Source organism: Notothenia coriiceps, unplaced genomic scaffold, assembly GCF_000735185.1.
Source record: "Notothenia coriiceps isolate Sejong01 unplaced genomic scaffold, NC01 NC01_scaffold00037246, whole genome shotgun sequence".
NCBI lineage: Eukaryota > Metazoa > Chordata > Actinopteri > Perciformes > Nototheniidae > Notothenia > Notothenia coriiceps.
Window position 1 is genome coordinate 14,227,209 of NW_011369947.1, and position 10,177 is coordinate 14,237,385.

Here is a 10,177-nt window from a genome sequence, read left to right on the forward strand (position 1 = left end):
TCAAATTTGTCAAACGTTCTCGCGTAACATGAACTAGAGTTCGTCCTTGTCCCGTTTGTTTCCAATCACAAATGCCTAAGCCGCATTACTGCATGTTGCAGGAGCTGTTGAAACATCAGGATAAGTCGGTGAACAACTGTTGGTAGCAAAAAGTCTGTGCATTTGAGAAGTTTTTAGTGGTCACCCCAGTGGACGACTACATAAATTACAGGCATCTAGGTTTTGCACTACGCAGAGAAGTTACACACCAGTTGGTGTCTGAAATAAGGTCGATAAAAGGTTTCAGGATACCTCTTTAGGGTAACCGAGACTCTGCCTCCCTTGGCCATCGCCATTTTACGATTGAGTGAAGGCCCAAAATCCTAGCGTGACGGGTGAGATAACATAATTGTTTTCCACGAGTAATACTCCTACATGTTGTACAGAAATAGGGTTCGTTACAAGACCACATAATTCTATACATGACCACACTTCCGAGGGACTCTACTCGTCCTTACTATGCTCGACCTCGCACCCTCGTCTCCCTTGTGGTCGAGACACTACTCTTCTCCGTCCAAGAGATGAGAGCAGGGGAAGTATACGGGAACTGAAAGTGTTAAAGGTGAAAGCCGATTAACATCGTTGTTAAGGAGTCCGGTGGAAACAGAAAAAAGAAAAATTATATTCACCAGTATTTCGTGAACTAGAAAAAAAACCGAACAACCTTCCTAAAGAAGAGTGGACTGAACCCCGTCGTACTCTATTCACCTACGACGACGACAGGAAGAGGAGGAGGTGTTCCGCCAGTTACTCCACTGCGTCCAAAAAATTTTGAATCTGTATTTTTGAATATGGATCTTAAGTTGGCGTGACGTAGAAGTCGTGCGACCCTGCTGTACTCGGCTGTATTTCATTTATAGCATAGCGTTAGCATTTAGCTTCTGGCGATTAGATTTATGATTCGAAAATGATAAAAGTAGGGTAGACATGTGGATATTATCCGGCTGATCAAAACGTGCATTCATCAAATAGATTCATTTTCCACAGACCTTATTTCGATCTATTTTCCAAAATCCTATCGAGAAATCCAATTGCTTGTTTGTCGATGGAACCCATGTGCAGCTGACTTCGGGTGAATACGTCATCCCTGCACCACTCTGTGTAGATCACATGTAATGGAAAACCGAGGTGATGTGGTTTAAAAGCTCCCGCTCCTTCCCGCTCCTCACACGGTAAACCCCCCTTTGTGTTAGCGTCTTTCCTCACAGGATATCCACTACTGGTCCAGAGCCTAATCCTTTTCAGCCAGAGTGCATGGCCTTACTTTAGCCCAATTTGATCACACTGAATTCCTCAAAGAGTAGAACATGTTGAAGCTGCAGAGTCCACAGCAGTGGTTTCTAGAGAACGGCAGGCTTCACCATTTCTTCCCTTTAACACCTGCTGTTCACTGCTCTCTGTGTTGTCAGTTTATACCACACCCTTCTTATCAAAGGTTCCATTTTAAAATGTATGACCATACCTGTCCTTTTATATGATTGATTGGTTCAGTAGATAGAGACCTTTCTGAGCAGATTTTCTGTTTACGTGTCAAAAAGATGGCTCTTTTTTCCAAAGCAATACGGAATTGGTTCAAAGCAAAAAGACATACGTGAAAAATACATTGAAATCTTTGTGCACATCCTCTCTCAAGTTCTTTCCAAAAAGCAGCTTAGCCCTATTTGTATTTTTGGCTTTGAACTGTCGATACCTTCTTTTAGAGCATCACAGGTGATGTAGGGAACAGTTTGTGCTTCATTAGAGCAGAAATATACTCAGCAGTGCACAGGTCTTTCCTTTTTCAGCCCTGCAAATAGATCTTGTTCTCAAATATGATTCACTTTAATTACTTCAGTAAAATGTGTACCTTGGTGGCTGATCAGTTCTCTTTAATGCCTGAGAGGAATTTCTAATTGCCCAAACTTAATTGCATCATCTTTAACTAAAACACAAGTTCTGACATGATTAAACATCCATTTGATTTAGCATAAGGACAATAGTTTGTGTAATGGTTCATATAATTCCCCCTGTCACTTTGGCAGTGGTTTTATTAGCCGCCTGTCCTTCCTGCTGCCGAATGGGACTACTTCACCCCCCTCCCAAAGGTCAGCCACCAATCAAGCGGAGGAAGAGCTGCTCCTCAATCAGCTCATTAAATGATTGGCTCTCCCTGGAGTCCTCTCCTCTCTCATTTGACTGCACTGTTGTGTGCACACATGGAGAAGCAGGCTGCTGGAGTAAGAGAATGAGCGTAGTGCACGTACACACACACACACACACACACACACACACACACACACACACACACACACACACACACACACACACACACACACACACACACACAGTCTGTGTTCCTGCACACTGTTAGGGCTAATATAGCTATTATGCGTGATTATCAGTGGCTGTGCAGCTCTAATTTGAATTCAGAGGTGGAGGTCTCAGTGTACCTTATTAGTGGATGCTCCGAAGTTAAGCCGGGGGTTCTGAACTCTGTCTTTATTTAGATGAACCTTGTAACCTTCTATTATACATTTACCTCAACAGAATAGAAATTTGAATTTCTAAACCCCTGAAAACCACTGGGGTGTCCACTGCCTGTGAGTTATTGCAGAAGTGCACCTACATTCCCTAACAGTGCCCTGAAAGTGTACTATTTTCTCAGAATACAGTCATTTTCCTTTTTGAAGATCGGTTAGTTTGAAAGATGTTTGTCTCATTCCCCTTCATCAACATATTATAACAAGGCAGCTCGGTCAGATGACACCGACATGATCAACCTGCAGAATTAAGAGCATATTCAAATTCTCATACCCAGGCATTTTAACACTACTTAGTTTTCAGCCATTGTCAGATTTACATGTTTTCATCTCTGTTTCTCAGGGAGAGTGTGATTGACAAGCGCATTGAGAGTGCCGTCTGTCAGATGCAGTCTGTGATCGAGCTGGGCCGAGTGATCCGGGACAGGAGGACCCTTCCCGTTAAGGTAAATCATTAACCTTACTCAAACCCTTCATACAATCCAGTGTAAAAGGTGGAGTCAATGAAAACTCTTGTGTTTTTGTTTAACACAAAAGAGTGTACATTTCATATCTATGAAATAACCAACACATTACTTTCTTAGTGGATCCCTGTAAAAAGTTATTGTTATATATTTATGTAAAACAGATTAAAAAAAGCTTTGAATATATTCCTTTGAGTCGTTTCTGGCTTGCAACTTTCAATGTTAATAGCCATTGTTAGCTTAAAAACTGCAGTCTAAATCTTATATAGATTAAAGTCTATCTGGATGTGTCGGTTTTTATTACAACGACCCTATTTGTGTGTCTTGGTGCTGCAGTTATTGACCCGCAGTGACACTGGTGTGTATTTCAGTACCCATTAAAGGAGGTGGTGGTTATCCACCAGGACCCAGAGGCTTTGAAAGACATCCAGTCCCTGCAGAAATACATCCTGGAAGTAAGTAAACCAAGGACACTTTTTGTCATGTATATTCTGTGATCATTTATCTGGTCTTGAGTCGCCTTGGTATCACAGTGTAATTTCACCAGTGTTCTGCTTCACTGCGAGAAGTGCATTTTCTTCTCATCTTCCCTTTAAGTGTTTTTATTTTCATCTGTTGACTGTGCTTTGATCTAGTTAAAAAGAAACCTCTCCTAGAACCTTGTTGACATTAAAAAGCCAGTGTACTTGACAGAGGGGATGTACAAAAGAGAGAGCATATCTTCACACAGCGTTTGTATCTTCAGCTGTAATTGAAATGTCTTTGCTTGGTTTAATTTAAAAGGGGGTGGTGCAGATGCCTCGGAAAATGTTCTCACATTTGATCTACTTCAATTGCCACACATTCAAACTCTTGATCAAATATTAAATGCAGACACAAGCAGCACATGGGAACTCTATATTACTGTTAATGTGTCAGTCATTTGAGGCATTTAAGTGCACGCCATTTTTCTAGTTCTCTTTTCACAAACAGAGGCATACAGTGTTTCTTTTTTCTATATTAAAATAGTTTTTATAAAAACAAAAAATAGGTTTCAACGATGTCAAATGCACTTTGTGTAACATTTAACACTTAATCAGTGTGTAATCATGCACCAGAAAGTGAAAATGATTTACAAAAGAGTGACGGGTGCAGTCCGAAAGACTTGAAAAAGGGCTTCTCAGACAGACTAATTGTTATAGCCTTTCAGTGCAGGAAGCCATTAAACTGACAATATCCCTTTGTCTTTGGCTTTGATTTTCCACCAACAAAGCTAAAGAAGTCAATGCTCTTCCACAGATAACCCCACTACTCTCTTAAGTAAGGATATGCAAACCTTTTTGATGCTTTGCCTGGAAATGTAGCTGCCTTTGTTCTCTCTGAAGCCAAGTGAAGTCTAAATCGGTCCCAAGCTGAGGAATTACTAATGAATTTTAGATGGAAAATTGATTATTTCTCTTGTTCCCATATGTTGCTGACCAGGAACGTTGACAGAACATACAGAGATTAAGGATTGGGTGCAAAAATATCTTCTGGTGCAACCTTCTGTTGGATCCTGCAAGATTAATCGTAGTCGAGCCACTTCTTATTTCTCACTCTGTTTCATTTCTGGTGAGGAAAACATTTAACCTTGCCGGCTTCTAGCTACTCTCCAGTGAACAAGGTTTATTTGACCAGAATAGAGAGCAGTTTAAGGTCCTGCTGCCCAGGGAAGAACCTTCAAACTCTCTTACTGTTGATGTCGTTTAAGTTGAGCTGACCATTTCAAGTAGGTGAAGACTGGATTCAAGCTTTCACGGTGGCTTTTAGTTAGATCATGTTATTATTATTCTATTATTATTATTACCGGCAGTGGCTCTGTTGTCCGGCAGTGGGAGCCGTAGGGTCGCCGGTTCAAGTCCCCGAACAGACTTAAAACATGGAGTGTGGACTGCTACTTGGAGAGATCCCAGTTCACCCCCTGGGCCCTGCCGTGGTGCCCTTGAGCAAGGCACCGGACCACCTCCCATTGCTCCCCGGGCGCTGTACAATAGCTGCCAGCTGCTCTTACTACTAGGATGGGTTAAATGCAGAGAACACATTTCACTGTGGGTGTTTCTCAATGTCAAGGAAGGATGCTCCAGAGCCTCTATTTCAAGGATGCTACATCATCGACTCCCGCCGAAGGACTGTTCCAATGTCCAGGCTCCTTGGAATTCTACCGAGCCCCGGCGTCCTTCGTAGCGAGACATTTCGAGGCTGCACATTTGTATCCTCCGCGGTCTTAAAATCCCCACAATGCTTTGCGCACGGATCAATTTCCAAAATCTGTGGCGGAAAATATAAGGCGGGGCCTCTCACATGACGCACACCTGCACACTTGCTCGCCTATTCCATTCTTCGTTCTCCGAATGCCAGGAAGGATTCTTGCCTAGCTTCTGAAGGACCTGACTCGGAAGACTTGTCCTACCAAGGAAGCGTCCTCGATATTGAGAAACACCCTCTGTGTGCTCTGCATGTGTGACCATTAAAGAGGGTTTCATCCCTCCAATTCTATCTATATCTTCTATCTATTAAGCTAGGTAACATTCTTTATAAATTATTACCGCTTATTTTGCTTCCATATGCACCAGGTGGGCATCTACTGTTGTTCTCTGCTGGCTCTCTGACTGGTTGATTTCACGGCTGACTTGCTCTCTGAGTGAATTCGACTTTTGATTGTCCCTTCACAGCACATGTCTGAAGCAATTACAGTTTTTAATTTGATCCTACAGGACGTAACGGAGCACTAAGGCTAGCTCAACTTGTAAAGAGTAGTGGATACCATTAGCATTTATTTCATTGGTTTGAACTCTTTAATGGCCAGTGCTGAAGTCTTAAGTAAGATACAAAAAGAAGATACATCAACTTGGCATTTCAAACCAAGCAGCAGCAAATCTTTAATGCTGCCGTTTACATTGTTATTCTCTATTTTCTATAGGCAAAACATGAATTTGACAAATTCTCTCACATTTGAAGGGAAACAAGTAGAGTAGACACAAAATGGGATTAGCAGTTAGTGGTCAATGACCGTTTACATTTTAGCTTTGGTCAACTCTTCTTTACGGACAAGCGTTTTAATGACTCCACTGTCAGCTGAGCACAAGATGTTCATTGGGAATATCAAATGAATGTCTGTTTTATATGACAGCAGCCTGTATATAATGTAATATACAAACATCTCTACTATGCAAACAAAGACATATATGCCTCCAAGATATAAATGGTTCTGTTTGTTCACCTTTGCATTGATTCACTCCTCTTTTCACTAACCAAGCTCAGCTCTAACCAGAGGTTGCAAGAACGGTTTCGAGCCCACTCTGCCCTGAAGTGTATTATTGAGTCCTCTTCAGGGGCTTAGCTGTGCTCTCTGTCAGCGAGTCAACTAAGCTAAAACTCAGTGGCACGCTTCAGCTTGGTTGACTGAGAGAAGCTGTGCACGGCCGGCCAGCGTGAGCAACAGTATTTTGGATAACTTTAGTATCTCTAAAGCGTCCCACCGGCTCACAGACTTCTATCTCCATTTAGATTGAAAAATGAATCGTACTGGAGTGAAGTATTGACTGAATAGAAGGAACAGCTTACAGACTTACTGTTTGATTTCGTAGAGTGAATGACTCTGTAATCTATTATCGATTGGGTCTTTACAGTACATGCCCAGGGTATTTAAAGTTTTGATTTCTTATGTTTAATCTTATTTTTTCTGTTTAGTTTGAATTTAGTTTTCCATTAAAGGGGACCTATCATGCAAAATGCACCTTTGTACATCTTTTATACATGAATATGTGTCCCCGGTGTTCCAGGGAACTCACCAAGTGTCAGAAAATACAACCCTCTCTCTTTTCCTCCATACCCAAATCTCTAAAAACAGGGCTGCAACGGATTTGATACATGTGGATTCTGATTTGCACCTCTATGATGTCACAGAGGTGCACTCCTGTATGGTCAACTCTCCACCTATCAGGGGAATGAGAGGTTGCCGTGGCATGGCAACAGCATAGCAACAGCATAGCAACAGCATGGCAACAGCATAGTAACATGACGCTTGTGCCTCGCCCCCTCCTTTGCAGGGGGGGGNTGAGCCTCGAATAGTAGACTGAAAGTGAAATGGTGAGTTGTTATGCCGACGTAGTTTAATGCAGGCTCTTGAAAGTAGTAGTTGGAGATGAGTTAATTCTTAAAATAGATTTATGAAGAACTATAAGTATAAAGTGTTTACAACCTGAAATATTCATCTGTAAACAAAGCCTTAAACATTAATAAACCCCAAAACCCCCCGCCACCACCCCATCCCACCCCCGCCCCCCCCCCCACGCCGCCGAGCGCGCCGCCCGCCCCCCGCCCCGCCGCGCGCCCACGCGCGCAACCGCCAAAACACAAACCACCACACCCCCACCACACCACCACCACCCCCCACCACCACGCCCACACCGCCCAGGCCCCCGCCAGAATACCTCCCGCAGTCATGCCTCTATGTTTTTTATTCAATAACATGCTTGAAGTCAATATTATTTGCAGAAAATGATTTACCTTTAAATATGATGCTGTGCTTTAGCATGCTTAAAATCACCTATTACACTTTACTGCTAACATATATTTGTTTTTATTTAAATTAAGTAAACCTTACTTGAATTGAAATAAAGAAAGTTATTGTAATGAAATCAATATAATAAAGGTTATTAACCAACAAAAATACAAAGCAAAGACAATGTACATTGTGTTAAAATCTTCACTTGTGTAGCAGTCTCATTATGCTTTACATACCAAAAAATAGAAAATGTTTCTGAATATTGTGAGAATCTTATTGAGATGCGGGCCACATTCGCATAAAGGTTGCACTCAAAGGGCCGGTTGTAACTATATAAATATACATATATATAATATATATATAAAATAATGTATTATATTATTGCCTCTGAATTTGATTATTATCGGATAGGATAATAACTTAGTAATTAACTACGTCCGAAAGCAGAAGTCCAGGCAAATAATTGCAAGTCTCTTCAGTGCGCATGTCACAAAACGAGATGCATTGTGGGACATGTAGTTTATGGGCAACCTGCTTCTGTAAAGTGGCATGTAACCGTATAATAAACGTATTATATTCTTTGCAAGCTCTTGCGGGCCACATAAAATGAAGTCGCGGGCCGGATTTGGCCCCCGGGCCTTGAGTTTGGGACCCCTGCCGTAGAGTGTAAAGAAGTTGTGAGCTTTTTTCAAATAATTAAATATAATTTTAGCTGAAACCACAGAAAGGAGAAAATGCTTTTAAATTCTCCGTAGGCTACTCTCAGCGCTAGGATAAATACTTCTCTGCAAAGACTTCCGAGTTCCGAGTGCAGTGTTGACAGATACTGTGGGAAATGTTCCAGAGGAAATGCAGATTTTGCATTATTCAAGAAAAAGGAAGTAAGCACATTATATCTGCTCAAACAGGCACTGCATCGTAATCTTTTAGTATATTAAACTTCCTCTTCTTGAGTTTTAATGGTACATCTTCATCCAAAGCCTCTACAGTTTCTCAGTGATTTAATTTGCAGCTTTTGCATTGATTGTTTCATTTGCACACAAAAACACAACAGATACAGCATATGAAATATCGGTACCACTTTACAATAAGACTATCCTTATAAAGGATTCATAAAGGGTTTATAATTAGGTTATGAATTAGGTTGTAAACACTTTATTTATTATTAAGAACCATTTATAAACCAGTTCTAACAGTTTTCATACATCAACACAGGCTCACTATTTGGCAAGATGACTAAGCCTTATATTTGCTACTTAGCGAGAATCAACTCAGTGAGCAACAGATACCAAGGATGCTGGCTGATGAAGGAGACGAAGTAACTATAGTTAGCCAATATAAGACTTAGCACTACAGATAAATGTGGGCTCACTATTTGGCAAGCAACCGGTCACAGTTGCCCAGTTTATCTCATGTCTTATAAAAGCTTATTAATGATTTATAAAGTGTTCACAACCTAATTAATAAATGAATTAAAAACTATTCGTAAACCCTTTATAAGGGTAGTCTTATTGAAAGTGTACGAACACTCTGACAACATCCAAGAGCAAAAATAAGAAATCTGATTTACGGTCATGAATAATACATTATAGACACACTTCACTCGTGTTAACATTCAAGATGCAAAGACAATTGAAAAGCCTGAAGACACACCATTTGCAGTCTGTATCTCACATAGCTAAGGTTATCCTATAATCTTCTACGTTAACTAAATATCTTCAAACAGTTGGGCAGTGAAGGCTGCCGCTACAGCCAGAACATCGGAGAATAAAGTGTTGCCTCACAAAAAAGCAAAAATACTTCACAATGCAAACATGAAACATTGTCACCTGATACCAGAAGGATTCCCTGCCTAAATCCACACTTAAACAATGCCTAATCATTAGATACGAGGTGGGGAATCACATGTTGCCACCAACCTGAAGCTGCTGAAATAATAGTAAAAAGAAATACAGCTAGGCCAAACCACGGCGAGCAAAACAACATGGCCATTCTTGGCTCCCACAGTGATTTAGCACGTTAAAAACAGATAAAACGACTCCACTGTTAGATGTCTTTTGAGGTGATGTAGAATAAAACGTGTCACAGCATAAAAGATGAAGCAGCGTTATGTTGTGGACTAACGTGACCGCTGGAGCTATCTTTCCTCTGAAAACCATACATGCATAAATAGTAAAAAAGGAGGAACTGACCGATACTCCACAAAAACCAGGAAATAAGGGCAGTTAACTAAACAAAGAATACACAGTGTACACATATAAAATAGGAACACCGCGAGAAAAGTGACCAGGGCGTAGGACGGGAAAGGAACTGAGTAAAAGGCCCTCATGTGAGGAGGACCACACAAAATATGAAATGAAAGCTGAGGTTGTGCTAGGGGCCTTAGGACTGTAAGGTCTTCCTTTTGTGCTACGTCCCTAGAAAGGACTAACAGATATCCTGATAACAGATATACCCAAAACATAAGAAGTAGGAATGAAGACGTCCTGATGTGGATCTGATAATGAGTGCAGTTAGTGACATGTTCCTCCTTCATTTCTCAGTCATGTTAGACAATGGCAATTTTAGTAATGTTTGCAAAAGAGCAGTCACAGATTGCATGCTGCTGCTGGCTGCGCCTGTCTGGCGAA

At 41.2% G+C, this 10,177-nt stretch overlaps 1 protein-coding gene across 1 annotated transcript in view; it reads left to right on the forward strand.

Moving 5' to 3' along the window:
• The window catches only part of LOC104966463 (isoleucine--tRNA ligase, cytoplasmic-like), a 17,099-nt gene extending 13,421 nt beyond the window's left edge, over window positions 1-3,678 (forward strand). Inside the window, exons 10-12 of the mRNA XM_010795649.1 lie at window positions 2,902-3,004; window positions 3,394-3,477; window positions 3,658-3,678. Coding sequence (XP_010793951.1) covers window positions 2,902-3,004; window positions 3,394-3,477; window positions 3,658-3,678 — 208 coding nt within the window. The remainder of the gene's footprint in view (window positions 1-2,901; window positions 3,005-3,393; window positions 3,478-3,657) is intronic.
• The last annotated feature ends 6,499 nt before the right edge of the window (window positions 3,679-10,177 follow it).